General features: G+C 43.5%; 3 protein-coding genes across 6 annotated transcripts; 1 reads left to right on the forward strand and 2 right to left on the reverse strand.

Moving 5' to 3' along the window:
- Window positions 1-794: 794 nt before the first annotated feature.
- Window positions 795-13,213, reverse strand: LOC132702647 (mitotic checkpoint serine/threonine-protein kinase BUB1-like). 2 transcript variants are annotated; one of them, XM_060671420.1, is made up of 4 exons: window positions 13,091-13,213; window positions 5,795-7,561; window positions 3,045-4,211; window positions 795-1,186 (listed from the first exon to the last, which is right to left on the reverse strand). In XM_060671420.1, the coding sequence occupies exons 2-4, from the start codon at window positions 7,463-7,465 to the stop codon at window positions 983-985; spliced, it is 3,042 nt and encodes a 1,013-aa protein (XP_060527403.1). In that variant the 5' UTR covers window positions 7,466-7,561; window positions 13,091-13,213; the 3' UTR covers window positions 795-982. The 2 variants fall into 2 exon arrangements, with proteins under 2 accessions (XP_060527403.1, XP_060527401.1); XM_060671418.1 differs by lacking the exon at window positions 13,091-13,213 and having other exon boundaries at window positions 5,795-7,692.
- Window positions 8,320-9,143, reverse strand: LOC132702649 (translation machinery-associated protein 16 homolog). The gene is made up of 4 exons (XM_060671424.1): window positions 9,054-9,143; window positions 8,921-8,997; window positions 8,583-8,869; window positions 8,320-8,531 (listed from the first exon to the last, which is right to left on the reverse strand). Exons 1-4 carry the CDS (start codon window positions 9,054-9,056, stop codon window positions 8,383-8,385), a joined length of 516 nt encoding a protein of 171 aa, XP_060527407.1. The 5' UTR covers window positions 9,057-9,143; the 3' UTR covers window positions 8,320-8,382.
- LOC132702648 (peroxidase-like) lies at window positions 9,174-19,466 on the forward strand. 3 transcript variants are annotated; one of them, XM_060671421.1, is made up of 9 exons: window positions 9,174-9,405; window positions 12,711-12,841; window positions 14,239-14,509; window positions 14,570-14,976; window positions 15,898-16,485; window positions 16,814-17,097; window positions 17,150-17,317; window positions 18,816-19,120; window positions 19,175-19,466. In XM_060671421.1, the coding sequence occupies exons 1-9, from the start codon at window positions 9,293-9,295 to the stop codon at window positions 19,266-19,268; spliced, it is 2,361 nt and encodes a 786-aa protein (XP_060527404.1). In that variant the 5' UTR covers window positions 9,174-9,292; the 3' UTR covers window positions 19,269-19,466. The 3 variants fall into 3 exon arrangements, with proteins under 3 accessions (XP_060527404.1, XP_060527406.1, XP_060527405.1); XM_060671423.1 differs by lacking the exon at window positions 9,174-9,405 and adding an exon at window positions 9,639-10,276; XM_060671422.1 differs by lacking the exon at window positions 9,174-9,405 and adding an exon at window positions 9,893-10,325.
- The last annotated feature ends 986 nt before the right edge of the window (window positions 19,467-20,452 follow it).

A 20,452-nucleotide genomic window follows, 5' to 3' on the forward strand; every position in this document is an offset into this window, starting at 1 on the left:
TGTTCGTTTTTAATTTTAAGAGAAGCCCTGTTTTTTCGAAAAAATTTTTTTAAAACGTACTCCGTCGGTCGTGTTATTTAACTCGCTAAAAGGGTGGGTTGCCGATTAATTTTGAACACGAATTACCAACGAGACCGTAACAGATACCGTCGACTCCGCTTTTTATGTTTTACTTTATATTGTAACGACGTGTAAAACATACAAGTAATTAAATGTAATTTCAAAAATAAAGGAAAAGTAATAAAATTAAACTGTACCTCTTCAAAAGCAACTCATTACTCACCACAACGTTCCTTAGAACTTTCTGGAATCTCTGGATGAAGCAACTGTTATATATATAAATAATTTATTGTGTGTTGCCAGAGTACGAATCTTCTTCTATCTGATTTCCAGTTCTTGTTTCTGTTTGATATTAGCTTTCCAATGAAGCTTAGCATCTGAAGTTGGTCCCAGATATTTTGCTGGCTTCGCATCCAAAGAACGTTTAGGTTTTTTTCGCTAGACAGATTCTATTCAAATTGATTAAAATCGACGTAGCTTGTAAACAAAACAACTTCTAAACGGTATTGTTCGTTTGTTTTGTAACATAACCCTAAAGTATATACCAGGTAAATGGCCGAAATGGATCATTTGGCAACGGTGGATTGTTTGACAGGCATCGCGATTCTTGGCGACAAAGTTACGAATAGTGTTTTTTATCCCGTTTGGACGAACAAAATATCGATTCGGCATCGGCGTAATTGGATTCTATGAATGACACCCGAAAAAAAAAAAAAAAAACGCTAGAAGTCAATCTTCACGTTTATTGAACTCGGCCTCTAAATACGATTACACGAACCAAGTCTGCGTGCGTGTAAATAACAACTATAAAACAGCCTGAGATTTTTATACAATACAAATAATTGTTCTGCGGAACAACGCCACGCCCCACCCGGGCACGGGGCGGAAGAGGTGCTACTGCGGACGCGCGGAGGCCGCGCCCCTATCGGTTCTTCAGCAGGTTAACGAGGTAGCGGATCTGCGCGGGCAGGTCCCGCTTGCGGTGCAACTCGACCTCCTCCTCAAAGAGTAGCTGAAGGGTGGCCGCGTCCGCGGGCCCGGTCTGCTGATTCAGCATACTACTGAAGAACATGTTCCACAGGTCCAGCTTAGCGTATCGCGGCAACCGCGTCGAGATGCTCCACACCTGCGGATGACACGCATGTAGACGCCACGCCCCGCAGCGTGTTAAATCGATCGTTTATAGCAACATAACTTCCCCTGCTCCCAAAACGTAGTTGTGCACGATTCTTTACAAAAATACAGCTTTATTTAGGAGCAAAATAGTTTATTCCCCAATCTGAGAAATTCAGGGTTGAATTTTTAGTTTTTTTTTTTAAGAAATATAGTCTATAAGTAGTTACTTAATGCAAAGTAGTAATAGAATGGGAATTGGCAATAGAACGATGAGTTTTGTGAATGAACTCCATGTGGTGGCAGCATCACAGGTACTTTATCAGAATAATAAATATGTATGAGTTCTTCACGGGTCGAGGTTGTTCAATAATAGCAAAAATCTTTAAATTTTTCAGCACAATGTGGACCTTGTATCTTTTCGATCATTTACAGCATGTGTTTCCTTTTCCTCTTCATCCTGGATTATTGTCCAATAATTTTTGACATAGATGTATCACTATCCTTGTGCTTACAGGTAAATCAGGTCTTACTAAATCTTCCGATGTCAAGCTTCCTTAGTGCTGCAAAATTGAATAAACATATCCGGTGTTAGCGGCCATTGCATAAATTCGTATCTCCCATTTCGTAGGCTTGTTAGGATTGCAAGTTAAAAAACTAATTTATCCCTTAAATCCAACAACAGATTCGTCTAACGATGTCTCTCTTGATGGAAAAAAATGTTCTTTGAATTGCTTGTCCAAATAATTTAAACAGCATACAAAAAAATTTGTAAATATGCTACTAAAAAAAAGGTATTATGGCGTTAGATTGTTGTGACCAATACTCTTGGAAATTAGATAAGATTATCGTACCCATATTTAGGACAACCCCAATAAATGCGGTAAACTCTTCTACTGCAACGTTTTGATAACATCTTCTGTGCTAGACAGACCGGCCAACCTGCTGTAATGGTAAATCATGGTGTGCCGCCTATACGGCGACATACGAGTGCAAAAATCGGGAGAACTGGGCGCAATTTAGCTACATCAAGTATTTAAAAACATAAAAAAATTCTTGAACCGGTACTATAACTTTTATTTCAACCATTTTTTCGATTTTATTAAGGTTTTTCGAATTACAGACAAAAATCTAAACCTTAAATCAAAATTCGCAAGAAATAGGCCGCCTTGAGAGCCACATTTTTTGCAATTTACGGTTTTCGTCTATCACGCACGCACATATGACCTCATTTTCTATTCCGGCATTCAGCATAATTTCAGAAAAATATTTATTTTCTGAAAATTCATATACCCGGAATCGCGGGAGATGCGGGGCCGTAACTTTTACTCCGGGCATTTCAAAAAATCAAAAGGACACTGAAAAATGCAGTTTTTAGATAAATAATAAATAGATTTAATTTAAACGGTATCGTAAACTGTGTGCCGGGAGAGAGTTTTCGCTTTCGTCCATCGTACAGGGTCCGCGAGATATTTGAAACAATATTATTGTAAATCGGTATTTTCTGTGGGAATTTTCATCAGTGATAGGTGCACACCCGGTCTTCTTGGCACGAAAACCTGCTATTCGTTACATGATTTATTTAGGATTTATGACACACAGCGAAGAGATTACTTGGACGTTCCATTCTCCCCACCCAAGGTATTTTTGTTTGAAAGTATATAACAGAGCTTTAAATTTCGATAAATGCTTCGAAGAAACCGAGAGTTTATCTGTTATTAAGACCTTTTTAACTAATAGGTGTCTCTATTCAGTAGATGACTATTTTTTAATGCATTATGTGACGTGCTTAATATATCCATATATGTGTTATATGTAGTATCGAAAAGCGAAATAAATATCCATCTATCTATCAAAGTCGGGTGCCGTACCTGGTCGACCTTGCGGAGTTGTATGTACTCCTGGAATAGGAGCACGTGGGCGGTGGCGGCGACGCAGAACAGGTCCGTGTGGTAGCTCCACGGTCGGCCGTCGCGTACCTCGCAACAGACGAAGTTCTCGGTGGTGATGGGACGTGTGAACGTCGTCCCCTCCGGGAACAGCGTCATATCGATGCTGCAGCCGAAATCGATCAGACGCAGGCCGATCGCGTTATCGCCGTTCAGCAGCACCAGGAAGTTGTCCGGCTTGATGTCCGCGTGGATGACGCCGGCGTCGTGCATCGCGCGCACGATCCTCAACATCTCGAGCGTAAGGTAGACGCACAGCGCTTCCTTTGGTTTCGCGCCCTTCGTCTTCAGCAGATTAACGGCGTCGAGGAGGGAGCCGTACAGCCCGAATTCGGACACGAGCACCGACGCCTGGTCGCTGAAGTAGCCGAGGGTGACGTCCATGAAGCGGTCGCGCAGGGGGTGAGCGGCGAGGCGCCGGCGCAACTCGCGGCACACGTAGTACTCCCACCGGTTGGGCGGTTTCTGGTACTTGAGCGCGACCTGCGAACCGGTCTTGCGGTCCTGCGCCTTGAACACGGTCCCGAACTGGCCCTTGCCCAGCACCTTGTCCACGTAGTAGACGTCGCCGCCGACGCTCACCGGTTCCTTTTTCGCCACCAGGCGGGGGTTGCCCTCGATGTGCACGTAGCCCTGGTCGTGCGGTCCCGGGAACCCGACCCTCTCCAGCAGACGGTCGAGCAATTCGGGACAAAAGGGGTCCGACGGAGCCGCGACGACCGCCCCCTGTGGGCGGCGCGAGGCGGAAGGCGACGCCTGGACCGGCGTCGGGGACGCGGGCACGTCCAGAGTGGCCATCAGGTCGCCGAGAAGGCTTTGACGGAGGGCCGCGTTCGCCATCAGGTTCTGCGCCAGATAACTGTTGTGCTCCTCGCTGATGGTGCTCATTTTGCGCGAGCGGTTCTGAGAGACGCGGTACGGAGTCGCGCACGAGCTCGAACTCGACCCCGACGACCCGCTCTTCGACTCCTCGATGATGGTGCTCAGGCCCTTCTCCGGCGCCTTCGCCTCGCTGAACAGCATCTTCCGCGTGCTGTGCTGGTCCGCCAATTGCGGAGGGCCAGGCCACTTCGGGTTCGGGGTGCTCACCTAATACGACACCATCGACGATAATACATATTGTATACTAACCTAAAAGAGCTTCTAATAAAAAGATTTTTAACATATCTTAAAAAAGGTTTCAAGTTTAGGCGCCGATTAATACACTATTATACAAGCGAATCAAAAATACAATCAAAAAGCAAAAACTGTTTTTTCGACTGGGAAAGTGACGACGAATTTTCGGGATGACCACATGGAGTCGGCTTAATCGATTAACCCGTTACCTTCGAAAAGGTAAAACCATTACATAATCACATTACATTACATTGTCGTCAAATTTTGCGGAGAAAAGCGGCTGGTACACTTTGGGACGGTTTAGAGAGATGGAAGCATCGCTGTGTAGAGTGACAAGCAAACTATGTAAAAAAAAATAAGAAAAAATGTCTTGTATCATTGTTAAGTCGGAAACTTTTCAAAGTGTGTGTAAAATTGTTATTTTTTTAAAATAACCTCTACAACTACGAGTTTTTGGGTTTCCAACAACCGGAATCGGTTGTTGGAAACCCAAAAACCACCGCAGAACTTAGTTTACTTTTGATATAAGGCATTCAGAGAGTGTTTTCCAGTTAAGATTTATATCAATATAAAGCCCAAGAAATTTTATATCGCTACTAAAATGAATCGTTGTCCAATACAATTTTTAACTTATTTACACCCTTTTGTGTATGATAAAATCGTAAATAGAGTTATCACGGAACTATTAATTTTTTTAATCAAGCTATTGCGATCATTCTCCAAAATAGTTCTAAAAAAAAACTCGCTCTTTTTCCAAATATTATAGAAACTTTAAATTTGCTTACACTGCATTCTCAGCCATTTGTTCTTAAAATTAATCAACAAAAATCAAGATTTAGAGTACTTATTTATCTACCTCTTCACAAACCAGCTCTTTCTAAGAGAGACTTTTCACTTAATATTTAGAAGTTTTATAATAACATTTTCAAGGCGAGAATAAAACATTTTTGTAATGATTAAATATATTATAATTAAATTTTCTTTCATATTCTTCATATTCCTTCTTCTTCTTTCATATTCCTTCTTTCCTCTTTTCTGCTAAGTAAAATATATACAGGATGGTTCAAAACAAATACTAAAAACTTAAAGGTAGTTTCTTAGATAAAAATAAGAAAAATAGAGTTTTTATTTTTTTTAAATCAAAAGATAAAAACTATTATTATGTATTATATCATAAAAAAACGAGTGGAGGTTATTGAATTAGACTGCTCCTATCATTCTTCTTAACTAAATTTACGAAAAAACTGATGCAGCAATATAAAAAAATATATTCTTATATATTATGTTTTATTTAGTAACTTTTGCCTCTGGCAATTTTTTCATCATTACCGAAAAAAAAAAAAGTGGGCTGCAATCACTTAAGGCGTTCAATATTATTGCTGTATTTGACAATGCCCAAGTCAGTTCCGGGCATTTTCAACGCTTACCACGAAAATAGTATTTCTACTTTGCCTTTTTTGCAGCTTTTACGTGATAACTTAGGTATGTATATTGTATGCATTCTTGGGACTTAATTTAAAAAATAAACATTACAATTGTTATTAATACCCAAATACCTGCATGACGTTGAGGTTGATGCAGAACTGTTCGGTGTTGCAGCTGATGTCCGCGGGGGCGACGGGGTCAACGGCGTCGCCAAACGACGACGAGCTGCTGTCAGAAAACGGCAAGTTGGGCATCGGTTTGGCGCCGTCGGCGGGCTGCGCCGCCATAGCGACGTCCATGCCGCTGCACGAGCCCGTCTCGACCAGTTCGTCCGCGTTCAATGTGCGAAACGCCGTTTTCATCGCGTTGCCCTTCGGCTGCAGGGAACCGTCCTTCGTTAACTCTTCCTCGAAAATGCAGAACTTCTGCTTCGGGCTGTCCTTTTCGGGCGAAAACAACTGGAACCTCGGCGCCGCCACCATACTGAGTCTCTGCTCGTTCGACTTGCTGAACACGTCCTGCAGGAAGTTCTGGTGCTGCGTAAACGTCTTCCACGGGCTATGCTTAACGGTCGAATTGATCTGCGCGGGTTGGGCGTCGTCCTCCACCAGCAGGCAGTCGTCCTCGTCGTCGATTAAGATTGACTGCACCGCCCGATCCGTTTCCGTTGACGGGCTACGCTTGTACCCGGTGGCGCGCAATTCTTCTATCGAGTATTCCGTGTTCGAGTCTATGTACACCCTGGATTTTGGGTAGCCGTGCACCACCGTCGGGCTCGGCTCCTCGGGGAAATTTATAATCGACACCCGCCAGTTGGAGTAATCCTCGAGGCACGCGGGCGGCACGTTCGGTGGGAACCCCGGCGCGACGAAGTTGTCCTCCAAAATGGTGAACGTGGGCCTGCCGCCGGGCCTGTGGCTGCCCACAGCGCGTTTTTTATTATTGGCGATCGTGGTCCAGGGACCCGCTTTAATAGTGTTTTCTTTCGGGGCCTCCTGTCGCTTGGCCACTTTGATGATGCTTTGCGGGCCAGCCGCCGCATCCTGGGGCAGCGTGGGACGGTGCCGGTCCTCGTAGATTCGTAAAGGGTTCTCGGAACTGGTGCCGGGCACGACAAACGCGCCGTTCGGCAACGCCGCAGAAGATTGCCGCACGCTACTCACCCGTCCCGAAGCGTACAAAGGCAGAGCTGTGAGCGCGTGGCGCCTTTCCAGCAACCGCGTCTGGTTCGGGCCATAGAGCATGTGTTCCCCGGCGGCCGTGATCAAGTTTTTATGCGCCAGTTCGAGTTCTTCATACGGCTGCGCCAAATTCTTCTTCCCCTCTTCGAACACCCCATTGGCTTTTTGAAAATCGCCCGCCATCTCGTAATAGTACGCCCACGCTTTGTAAAAGTCAGCGCATCCGATGCACAGACCTTTCGCCTTCATCATAAGGTACAGTTCGATGGGGTTCGGCGTCAGGTCGATGTATTTGATCCACAGTTTGCACAGGCGACGGTCGTTCGTGTATCGAGGGTCGTTTTCAAACTGGCCCAGACAATGCTCCAGCAACGCGGCGCAGTTGCCCTCGTGGCCGTTCTTCGGGTAACTTTGTTCGATCCAATAGATGTATTGGTAGTAGTTTTCCAAAGGGTCGTCGCCTTGGTAGTTTTTAATGGCCCTGTCGAATTCCTCCTTTTGGCGGGCTAATTGCATTTGCGACTCGTGATCGGTCTGCGCCTGCAGAGCGACCTCCAATTGATGCACGTTGCGACCCCCGCGCAACGGTTGGATGTTTTCCTTGCTCGAGTCGAAATCCATTTTTAACCTTCTTGTTGACGTTTCGGCGCAAACATAACGGCAGAAGTTTCGACTGTCACTAACGTCAACGGTCACTTTAGTTTAGCCGGAAAACGACTGGAACAAAAGTATCAGTTCCCGCAGCACTCTTCAAAATACTATTCAATGAAATGCCATAAAATTCATGGCTCACTTTTTTTAACCGCTTAGGAGAATCAACTTAAATTCTTTGAAAAATGGAATCCAAGACTGTATGTGCGCATGCGCTTATGCGACACACATAGGGATGTTCCGATACCATTAAAGTATCGATACTTACTGATATCGATACTTTTAGCACTTTATTTTTTTTTAAGGAAACAATGAACGTTGAAGGACAATAATTAAAACAAAATTAAGAAGGAAAAGAAAACTTTTATTATAAACGTTTGCGTCACGTACTTTAAAACAAAAAACTCCATAACATTGGAATAATATGCCCATGATTACAATAAATCTCTTGCATGTTTGACAATGAAAAAAAATGAACGGCGAACGTCTTTCTCGCGTTTGGCTCGGGCTCGGTCGAGTGAAGTCGGACGAGTTTGGCTTGGCTGGCGCGAGACAACGCGTCACCACAGATCAGATAGAGATTATGTTTGTCTGATGCGTTCGGTGTTTTTTTTAATCGTGAGGCTGATTCGATTTGATACCATGTACTTTTGTTTCGATACCGAGTAAATATCGCAAGATTGATTCGATGCTATACTTGGTATCGAACCAAAAGTTTCGAGTACCTACTAGTATCGGAATATCCCTAGACACAGAAAGACACTCGGAGAACTAAGTACCATAGTTAAGCGCTGTAACCATGGTACTTTGCTAAAAAAAACAAATTATTAAAATAAAACAAAAGATTTTTATTGAAATTAAACTCCGTCGATAACAATAAGCACTGATCAGTTGGACATTTTGTCATTTTTGTTCTTCCAATCTTTGAGGTTATTCATATTGAAACGTCTAAGCTTGAAGTTTTGTAGAAATCTCAGTTCTCCGGTCCATTCTTTCAGCATGCGAAATTGAAGGCTACTCAGCAAATCTGGCAACTCTAAAAGACCTCACGTGGCAGCCAATATTCGCGGAACATTCATATATTTACCGATGCCGCAAGTCTTGAACTCCTCCCGCTCATTCTTTATCGTCATATTTATAATGTCCTCTCTGCTTGCGTGCTGTCTGTTTCTTCTTTGCCCAATCGAATGTTTAATTTTTATTTGCTCCAATTCTGCGTCGAATCGCGCGAGATATTGTAAAATTGCCAACTCGATATCCCCAGCCGAACAAACTTCTTTATCTGGCAAATTGTCGCGAAACCATAATAGTTTCTCGCCGAGGAGATTTTGCTTCAACAATCCCGACAATTTCGATTTGTCCCGAGCGGTTTGCCTAATGAATAAAAAAGGATAAGCCGGGATCCCGTGGCAATACCGCACTCACTTTTTAAGACGTTTGACCAAGGCTTTTGTTCGTCTGCTGTTGGGATGTTTGCATTTCTCGATTTGCTTCAATTTCGGCTAAAAGAGCAACGATTACATTTTAATTAAGTATATCAAAATTGTCCCACTCAAACCATTATGGGAGATTAATGGCATGGAAAAATGATTTTCAGATGTCACTTGTTCAAATTCACGTCAATGGGGAGGGTTATTTTAGTTCCCACAGCATAAGGTGTTTCGCCATCTGTTAGCCGGAGGTTACAACCACATGACAAAGCAGAAGAGTGTTTACTAGAAATCTTTTTTGTTATTTTTGTCGATACCGTAAACACACTATTGGAATGTGGGCAATTTGTAAAGTGTTTACATTCCCATGTCCGGAATTGTGCTCGTATCTGTCAATATTTGTGAGCAAATGGTGGTACCGAAAAAGCTGGCCCACGCGTTGCGTCAAACTCACAAAATTTACCGTGAACAGTACCACAGGTAAGTGAGAATTTGCTCTAATAAGCATGCGAGGAATGGCTGTCCGCAGTTCCTTATCGCACCTATTTTCTATTTTCCGGTTTAAGGTTCCGAAACTCCATAAATCTGCTCAAATAACGAGAAATCGTCGACTCCCGGTTTCGGTTTGGGACTTTTAAAATAACCCGTTTCTGCAGCACGCTGTTTTCGCGTGATGTTCCTGAAACGCGTGTAAATAAATAAACGCCCACCTAGGGAACTCCGATTTCGAGATCGTCTTGTACTAGGTCGTCCAAAATTATCCAATTTTTACAATTATTTCACGTTAGTCGGTTGGCTCGTCTAGTTACATAGTTATTACGCATAAAATGAAACAATTACGTTCCAAATCAGGGACGTATCGTGTTTTCGTTACCCCTTAGAGCGTGGCTTTTGTAGTAAGGCCCCAAAACGTTTTATTCGGAATTATTATAGTTATTTATACGTGATATTTAAAACGTAGTCGGTCTAAAAAAAGAACCACATCCAATTTTAAAGGTCGACTTTGCGAGGTTTCGAGGCGCGCTCAATTGTCAACACGTTTTTGTTCTCTCTCCGACTTTCGCGCGATTTTTTTCAGTATTCGTGTGTGTGTGAAAAAAAAACATCGACATCTCCCTCCGGAATATGCGAAACGATAAAGGGAAATTCCGCGCGTTTTTACGAGAATCCGGCGCGGTAAACTCGCCTCCCGGCTTTCAATTCCTTGGGCCGCCGCGTATCGCACGTCACGTGACCACCGTTATTTAAGCTACGATGCCCGCGAAAGCTTTCCAGTTTGAAACTGCCCGTATAGATCGTTTAATGCTGGTGTTATCTCTGGTTAACTAACGACGAGTTTTTTGTTTGCGAGGTAATCTCAGTATTTTGTCATCGACTAGAACCGCGGGCCTTCCTCGAGGGTGAGTTTTTGATCGCGAAACTTGTCGCGCACGTACGCGCACGACGGGACGTAAAATGTAACGTATGACCCCGAATTGTTCGATTACGTAAATCCGCCAGTAAAGCTGGCCACCACACACTGCTATTCATGCTCTCCGACACTGAATATTGTGGCCAAAATGCGAGATTATCAAAAAGTTTTGCTTTCTAAATTATTTTCATACTATACAGGTTGTCTCAAAGACGTTAAAGGTATCAAAGTTTTTTTTTAAATTGAACGCAATTTATGTTATGGCATTTTTGGATTTTACGATCGCAATAACGTTTGATACAGAAATCTTAAAGTTTGTTAAATAATTTGAATTTTGTCAAGTAGTCAAAGTGGAGTGTAAAAATAGTCCAGATTTTATATCTCAAACTAACCAACGCCTCCCATCTATGCTATGAACTATAAATTACTATTGAACTGTAAAACTTAGTGCTCTTGGTGGTATTCCATAGGCGTAGGATTCAACTTATGGTGACAGGGACGGTATCACTCCTGTACCATAGTATTTAAATTAGAATTATAGTGACTTTGCCTGATCCTTCGGAGTTGCGAAAATAGTAATTGGAGGATAACAAATTGAAACGGTAAAAGATTAATAATTATTCACATTAGTAGCAAAAAGGGATTTCTGGGTGGTGGCTTACCGGTACTCCAATCAATACAGACTGGAGACTATCATAAACACCTGAATGTTGATGTTTTTAAAGACTACTTTCAGCAAAATTTCGACACATTTCCACCCACATCCTGAACAAAATGTCTTATTCTAACTCTTATCCTTCGCTTTGTGGTAGACGTTTTCTTCGATTTGTTAAAGTATTTTTGGGCACTAAAAAAAATCGATGGGTATCGGAAACTCTTAACAGAGGCAATAGCTGAACCATGTCTAAATAGGCAGATGCAGGGCATTCCATTGAAAAAATCAAAGAAACAGTGGTTTAAAATTTGTCACAATAGTGAACCAATTAAAAAATCAAATGAACTTCTTGAAGTGAAAATCGATTTTTTTAAGTTTTACAGGTAATGTTGTCCGAACTAGATGATCACCCACACTTTTTCAATTTTCACATCGGTTTCTCGCAAAATATCGACTTTAAACCGAATGCGACAAAAAGATTTTTTAGAGGGATCGTATTATTCAAAAATATAGTCTGAAGTCTGAAGTCGGTAGCTGCAATTTTATAGTACTTATTATGTTTTTTATATTTATATTGCACAAAATATCGCGAACACCCTGTACAATACTTAAAAACCGTAAATACAAAAGTTTAAGCTGTCTATATGGGCTATATCTTCATGTAAAATAAACTGACATCTAAAACAGATTTGAAACTATTGCCAATTTTCAATAATAGGGGAACCCATTTTTCAGTTTTTTTGAATGCGGCGCACCCTGTATATTTTTGAAAAATTGTCAATTGTTAATGGAGTCGTTTTCTCTGCGTCTTCTGGTTCAAGAATTTTTTTGGTCTTGTAAACGGTTTTTGCAAAATGGTCTTTTTTATAGACCCTTGCACGCACGATTTTTTTTTTAAATACTTCCCGACCCCCCAGCCCCACCATTTTCAATAGGTTCCGTCACGGGGCAAAGCTGCATATATGCGCCAAATATGAAGTCGATTGCTTCAAATTTTGGACACTACTCGTGATCAGGGCCATTTCTTATAAGCTTACGCGCGCCTCGTGGAAGGTTAAAGAGGAGGCAAATTTCAATTTTGTAGCTCCAACGGTTCGAAAGTTATTCGGGAAAATCCAAAAGACGAGAACGGAGAACGGACAGACAAAAAAATTTTTTTTTCGACGGTGATCATTTCTATATCAACCGAGATATAAAACTTTTATACGAGCGCACGTACTTTCGAAAAATTCGATTTCATCGATTTTCGAAAGTAACGAGTGATTTCTGAAGAAATCCATTTTGAACAATACAGCTTTTTTATGCCCTTTTCTTGTTTATAAAGCTAATACTAAAATCCTGTCCTAAAATATTTCCGAACATTTTTCATTTTTCTTGGGTGACGACGCTCTAGCCCCGAGTTAACGTTTCCTTTTCCAAACACCCTGTATAATACACGTTAAATTATCGCTCGCAATGCGCGGCCGGACTTTCAATTATTACAAATTAAGATGATTTCCATATGAGAAGCGTGCCTTTGTGGGGAGGCTGGCGTTTGAATATTTATCAGGCGTTATCGCCGTAAAAGCGGTCGTAGACGTGCTGCCACAATTATATCCGAGCAGATAACCCCGGTCGAAATTAAGCGGTGATGGCGGACAATAAAAATTATCTTAAGAAAACACCCGTGCGTCACTGGCGATAGCGTGGCGATTTCTGGAGAATTGCATTCGTTTGCAGATACGCCGCAATGACGAAACTGCACAGCGTAAAGTTGGCCATCCCCCTGCTGGGGGTGATGCTGTGGGTGTTGTCGATCCACGCGGGAATCTTCTCCGACGCCACCCTTATTTTGGCCCCCCCGAGTTCAGGTAATAATATGCACTCTTATTAGTCTAGGATTGGCTAAATATTCTGATCCCGTTAGCGGGCGGGGGTCGTTTGGTGTCGCGTCTACAACCATTCTGTTTTAGGTTATGTTGTTATAAATATGTATATATGTAGTTGGCAGAATACACATTTTCCGGATTAAATTCTAGATTAAACTCGAAACACTTGTACGCCGAGGTAAGGACAATATAGCGATAAACTATGTTTCCGTTTGCCCCAGAAATACTTACCATTCCGACAATTTGATAATGAGCTTCGAAGTTTTTAGGCGTTGAGTCACTCGCGAGATTTTGTTTCGACATAAAAGTTCCTCTTTACACTGTCCATACAGACGCGCCGATTAAATATTTTTCCTTATACCAAATACTTTAACTAAACAAACTAAACTAGGACGCTCCGAAGAGGGGGCCACGTTACGGAGTTTTACCAAACTTGTTTCTGTACGCTCGTATCTAGATGGCGCATTCGATTGCTGCGTCACAAACCACAAAAACCGCCATTCGCGATGCAATTTTTCCTTTTTGTGTATTTTCGTTCTTAATAATATAGTTTATGAGATTCGGAGGGTTTAATTAAATACTTTAAACCCATAATGCCAAAATTAAAAACGAGAGAAATAGGGATGTCTAACGTTTTTGTTCTCTAAAACTAATTTATTAAATTTTAATCTACAGTCTTATTTCGGATGTAACAGAATAATGTTTGTATGAACTGGTAGTTAACAAATTTTGCTTGATTGCGTTGTGCTGTTAAAATTGTATCAGGTGTAGTTGGGTAGATCTTGTCTTGTCTTGATTGTCCATTTTATTAAGAGTTCTCTAGTAAATCAATTTGGAGACTTTTTTATAAAATCAAATTAAAAATATAAATCAAAGTAATAAATTATTTTCTCACACATTTTTTAGGCAATTTTGAGGTTGGATTTCAATTGGTATGCGTTCAGAGACTCAAATCAATCACAAGAAATTCAGCAGATAAAATTACCATGTATTTTTCATAAACTGATAGGTTTAACCTCTATGGAAACTATAAGTAAACTCGAAATGACGAAAGGAGACTTTTGAGGTACTACATATCGCACAGGAAAATTTTAAGTGTTCAAGGAGCAACTTAGAACCTCCCATAGACAACGCTCAGTAATTGCAGATGAAAGTTGCGATTTCCAAATATATGATCATAAAAAATGCCAATAAACAATTTGTTTAATAAACTGCATCCGTCTACCGGGCGTCCTTAATGTAGATTTAAGTGTCGCCTAACGTTAGACAGTCCCTAAAAATGTTGGCGTGAACGGCCGTGTGGTCCTTTGATTGACGCGAGGCGACGCCATCTACCGGCACCGCGCGCCAAACTACTTAGTCTGTGCTGCGACCGCTAGGTGGCCGCTGCGATTACGAACACGTCGACATCTTCGATGCGATCCGTGACGACGACCTCAACCGGTCGGTCAGTTTCGCGGATCGCGTGGTGGGTTCCATGAAGCGCCTGGAGGACAACTTGCTGTGGTCCAGCATAACGGTGCACGACGGAACCCCGTCCCACGGCATGTTGATATCCTTCGGGCCGGAGCGCGAGGCGGCGGACGAATCGAAACACGGCGTGACCGCGCTGCGGGCCACCAATCAACTAATGAACGAATTTTGCGGCAGGTAAGTGCCGCGGAGAAAGCGGCATCGACCGCATTATGAAAACGTGGTTCTTCGTGGTAGGCTGCCGAAAGAGGACGGTGAGGCGGTGAGCCAACGTCAATGCGCGCGACTCATGGGCAGGTTCAGTTTCCGAGACACTCCCCTGGCCGGGGCCTGCGGGTCCCCGATCACCTGCCCGCCCGACGCTCCGTATCGATCAATCAACGGTAGCTGTAACAACCCGGCGCTACCTCGCCGAGGCGAATCCTTCACCGGCTACTCGAGACTCCTGTACGCCGACTATTCGGATGGTGTCCACCAGCTGCGACGCTCGGTCTACCGGAAGCCGCTGCCCAACGCTCGGAAGATAGTCAACGGGCTGACCGCGGATCACGAGCAGGTGCCCGCGGAGAAGGCCACCTTGGCACTGATGCAGTGGGCTCAGTTTTTGGAGCACGATCTCAGCAGATCAGCGACTGCGGTCGGAAGTAGGTCGCAGATAAGCAAATATCGTCTCCATAGATGGCGTGCCTCAGGTTTGCGGAGGGAGGATAACGTCGTCATAGTTAAGATTTTAGTGAAGTACGGGAACACCGGTTATGAATTCGACTGACTTATTTAGACCGAGATATATTTTTTATCCCAAAACTTCAGTTTAGGTGGGTGTAAAGACATTTTATCCGAGAGATGTAATGTGTTTGGTTTATAAATATTGATTAACCATTCACTTGAAACGTGTGCTTTTTGGTGCTTATAATAGCCAGTTACCATCATCCGTACTTCAGTTTCCATAGGTACGCTACACCAAACATTGCACAGCATAAACTGAAATCACTTCCAAAGGTAGAACGTAAATGGATAAACTAAATTGTGGAAAATCCATTCCATTACTTTTATCCATTCGATTACTTTATATCATTATATATTTGGATGAGTTACCTGAAGACCTGAGCCTCCCACGACGTCACTTAAACTGTGCTGTCGTACCTAACCAAAATCTAAACTATGATTATTTTATCCCCCCCCCCCCCCCCCCATCGCGTGACTCTGCAGTACCTTTGACAGTGAAGAATTTTATTTGTTTATTATGGCATTAATATTATACGAATCTCAAAAAAAAATTGGGGGTACTTGTAAAGCCTGACCGATCATTTTCCATTAATAAAAAAATGTGTGCAAGGGGCCTATCGTGTTCACGGAGCGGTTTAGATTATATATCACGGCGGCTATTGAACTGAGATGGCTTTTACTTGATGAAAATCGATTTATCAAAATAAATAAGAACTAAAAGTTCAGATTTTCACGAAATTATATATTTTTACATGACAATTGTTTCGACAACACCGTGTAAAAATATATAATTTCGTGAAAATCCAAACTTTTAGTTCTTATTTATTTCGTCCTCTTAGTCCACACGGACAACCCGATCGAGTGCTGCAGCCAGGAGGGCGGCAATCTGTCGCCGCGCTACGTCCACCCCTTCTGCTCGCCCATCCACGTCGGTTTCGACCGCGCGTACGCCGACAAGGGCGTCGACTGCTTGAACTTTGTGCGATCGATCCCTGCCATAAGGGCGGACTGCACCTTCGGCGCCGCCGACCAGGTGAACCAAGCGACCCACTACCTGGACGGTTCGCAGATTTACGGCTCGTCCGAACGCAAATCCGCGTCGCTGAGGACGTTCGCCGGCGGCAAGTTGCGTACCTCTAAATACGGCGGCCGTACGCTGTTGCCGCTGTCCGCGCAGCCCACGCACGATTGCCAGATTTTCTCCAAGAGTTCGCCGTGCTACGAGTCGGGCGATCCGCGGGTCAACTTCCAGCCGCAGCTCGCGCTGATGCACACCCTGTGGTACCGGGAGCACAACCGCGTCGCCGACGAGCTCGCCGCGCTTAACGCTCACTGGAACGACGAGACCTTGTTCCAGGAGGCGCGGCGCGTCGTCGTCGCCGAGATGCAGCGCATCACGTACGCCGAGTGGCTGCCCGCGCTCTTGGGTAAGCGTAACTTCGACCCCAACTAACATTTTGCGCGGCTCACAAGGTATACTGCGACACACGACGAATGGTTCCCTAATGCCTCTATATGTCTCTATCATCCGCCTGGTGAAACCGCACGTAAAGGGGTTGAGTAGAAAAAATGTCTAAATAACTAAAAATATAATTTATATACCTGATGGAGTCGGTTTTATAATGCCAAAATACTATGAATAGATTTTTGTAGCAAATAACAAAATATAGGTGCAAGTAGTCTATTGATAAGTTCTCTGGTTTTATCAATTACCATTATGAAATGTGTTGCGATGTGCCGTTTATTATGACGCAGGCTCCGAGGCGAGCGCGAGGATCGCGAATTCTGCCGGCTACGACGCCGCCGTCGACGGCTCTGTGTCGAACGCCTTCGCCACGGCGGTGATGCGTTCCATGAAGTCGCTGTCGGACGGCGCGCCGAAATTCTACGGCGAAGACCGCGAGGCCAACGAGTCAATCTTCATCCGCAACTACTTCCACAACCCGTCGGTGTTGCGACAGGAGGGCGTGCTGGACGCTTTGGCCCGCGGCCTCGCCACCCAGAAGAGCCAAAAGCTGGACGTCTACTTCGCCGAGGACGTGAGTATAGTGCGCAACTTGCGCGACGACCGCGAAATCGGTTTCTGCGCAGTTGATCAACCAGCTGTACAGCAACGGGCGCTACGGCTTCGACGTGCTCAGTTTTGACGTGGAGCGGGGCCGCGACCACGGTCTGCCCGGCTACGCCGCCTACCGGAGGCTTTGCGGACTGCGCAAGGTTCGACGTTTCGCGGACTTTGCCGACTCCGTGCCGCAGGACGTGAGTTTAATAATAATAATAATAACATGCTTAATTTCATTAACATTTATCCTTAGAAATTATGGCGGTTTCAAATATAGCGAAAATAGCGAATATGATAAATATTGATTGATATTATATGCACTTGAGTAAGCGGTTATAACTGCGCAGTGTATTAATAATTTTCCTTCGGGTGTTTGGTATAATCTGGCGCATTCACCACTTTTTGATCAATTTTAAAAAAACTGTTGGGATTGGTACTGGTTAGCGTTATGATGCTACACTTGCTTATATGAACATCGTGAGTGATTGCACTTTTCTCTCTGCCTCTCTGTGTCTCTCTGCTTTGTGGTTCTGATCCATCCGGTAGTGGTGTGGTTCCGATCCATTAGACTTTTTTTTCCGGCGAATATTAACATCAATATTAATCAATAATTTTTATTATTACGTTTAAATTCGGCCGTTTGAACTGTCAACCATTTGAGATTGGCTTCCACCCCTAGGGTCCAGTTGCATAAGGTCGCAAGGTCCACCGTTGTGCCCGCGTTCCGCTGCAACACCGACCATCGGTCTGATCAACCTCCAACCACAATCTTTTTTATATTGACTTATTAAATGATTAGTAAATTTATTATTATTTTTTTAATGCCATATAATTTTAACTGAATTTTTCTTATGAATAAAACCAACTATTCGTGGTTGCCCCTTTCATTGCCAGCGACAAAATGCGCGGGCTCTTCGATTTCGAAGCGAAACATTTTTTTGTTTTAACAAAATAACACATCACACCATTGCTATAAATTGGGATTTACATGTTTGTTAAGTAACTACCTATATATATAGAAAAAAAAAAAGTAAACCAACTAATCAAAACCAGAAGCTAAGAATGCAAGTATAAGAAATTGTTACAGTGAACCAGGGTTTTAGTTAGTTTGAGGAATGAGGCAGGTCATATATATAGTCTAGCCCACTAGTAATTGAACGATCTTACAAATATAGCATACTATATTAGAATTAGAATTAAAATTTACAGATGTTCACGTCTGTCTCAAAACCTGTTTTTTTTTCTATGGGGTATTCATTTTAATGATGACCACGAAATATTGCTGCTTAATTTGCAGATTATTCCATTATTTACTAATTTTAATAGAATCTTTTCTTGACAGTATGCAGCCCTTTGTTGAATATAGAAGCTATAGAAGTCCAACAAAAATGTTGTTGTACCTCGAGGGTCGAATCTGGGTCCCTTACTGATTTTGATTGTCATTAACGATTCCTCTATTACATTAAATTTACCTCATTTGTTCTTTCTCTGATGACAAAGATACTTCTGAGAATTACTACGCTTTGCTCATGGCTCAGTGGCGCTCTGTGAACTTTTTATCGAGATAATCGTCTATACTATACGCCGAATGTAATACGTTCTCAAATTTGGTTGTTGTGTCATTCATTATTTTTCAGAAGAAATATACCTCACTTCCCATGTTGATTTAATTAAACATAGCCGCGCGGGTTTCAGCACATCGAGCTGTTGTCGCGGATCTATGCGAGTCCGCACGACGTCGACTTGTTAATCGGCGGCCTCCTCGAGACGCCGGAGCCGTCCTCGCTGCTGGGTCCCACTTTTGCGTGCATCCTGTCCGACCAATTGGCGCGCACTCGCCGTGCCGACCGCTACTTTTACGCGAACTCCGCCCAACCGAAGCCCTTCTCGCAAGAGCAGCTCGCCCAGCTGGAGAAGGTGTCGTTCGCTAGGATTTTATGCGACAACGGCGACGACATCCGGCGCATGCAGCCCGACGCCTTCGAAACGATCGGCGAGAGGTGCGTCGCGCGGTACCGACGCCAGAGGGCGCCACTAACTTTTGCGTCTTGCAGCAACTCTTTGGCGGCGTGCGACGACCCGGAGGCGATCCCGAGGCCGCGCCTCAGTCCGTGGATCGACTACGTTCCGATTTCCGTGAACGTTTGAAGCCCCGCCCCCGCCGTAGACTGACTGACCGAAGGCTGTTTGCTAGCTTATAAGTTAGGTTAAGTTCTCCGCGGACAGTATTCGCGCTACCCGGCGGCCCGTCCGTTTAATTTAAGCTACGTTAGCTTGTTCGTACTTATTTTGAAATTTGTACGTAACCATTGTTTGTTTTTATTAAATAAATATATCCGTTTTGAATGTGTGTCGTCATTGCTCCGGAACCATGACAAGTAATTTCTCGCCTCCGGGCATGGGTAAAAGCGTCTGTAATTCTTACTCGTCAAAAGTACACTTGGCGCATACGCCCTTTCTGATCATTTCAAACCGCGTAATATTCACCAACTAAAATCCGCTCGGAAATAGCTACAATGAGGCGAAACATATTGCTACAATGTTGATAATATGGCAACCTACGAAAAAAATTGCTGCGCTAGATTTAAAATCTCGTTTTTGATAATATACCGGCCTTACTAGAAAAATCGATAGATCTCGGGTGACTATGATGTTTTCGTACAGATTGCGACGCAGAATCGTAAACCTAGAAGGATTGGGATTCTGTGGTGGAGCATTGAACACGACGGTTTAACCTCCGTTCGCTCCCGACAGAATCCCTTGTTTTTGTCCTCAAAAGTTTGATATCGGTTTCCACTGTGTGGATTTAATGTTTTTAGTGTTCAGTGCATGTTTTAAAGTGATAATCGTCGTCGGCCCCGTCGTTTTTCCCCGTTCACGCCGGTATGGAGGCCGGATGGGCCCGGATGGTCCGAGGTGGAAGCGGGGGGAAGCCGATTTTTTATTGTATCGGTCAGAATCTTTTTTTGCTAGCTGAGCAAATTATTGGTTATTTTTCTTCTTTGTACGTGGTGGTCGTTTACCAGAAGCGAAGATCCTCGACGGAAGTCGGCAATGGGCGAATGATCCTAGCAGTCGAGCCCAACATTTTTTAGTGAAACGCATACTTGAGCCTAGAAGGATTGCCGAATCCCGTAAGACGTACGTTCGGCAAAATTGTCGATCGCACCTGGTCGCTTGCGACGTGAGCGAAATCCTCTAACGGTTTTTGTGTATTCTGTCAATGCGTTTGAAGGCGTATTGAACCGTTATATTTTGTGTTCTTTGAACAATTGAAATAATTTAAACTGTGCGCCTGTTTGTGTTAATTGTATTTCTGTAAAAAAAAACTT

This window comes from Cylas formicarius, unplaced genomic scaffold (assembly GCF_029955315.1).
Source record: "Cylas formicarius isolate icCylForm1 unplaced genomic scaffold, icCylForm1.1 PGA_scaffold_5__7_contigs__length_24384050, whole genome shotgun sequence".
In the NCBI taxonomy this organism is placed as follows: Eukaryota; Metazoa; Arthropoda; class Insecta; order Coleoptera; family Brentidae; genus Cylas; species Cylas formicarius.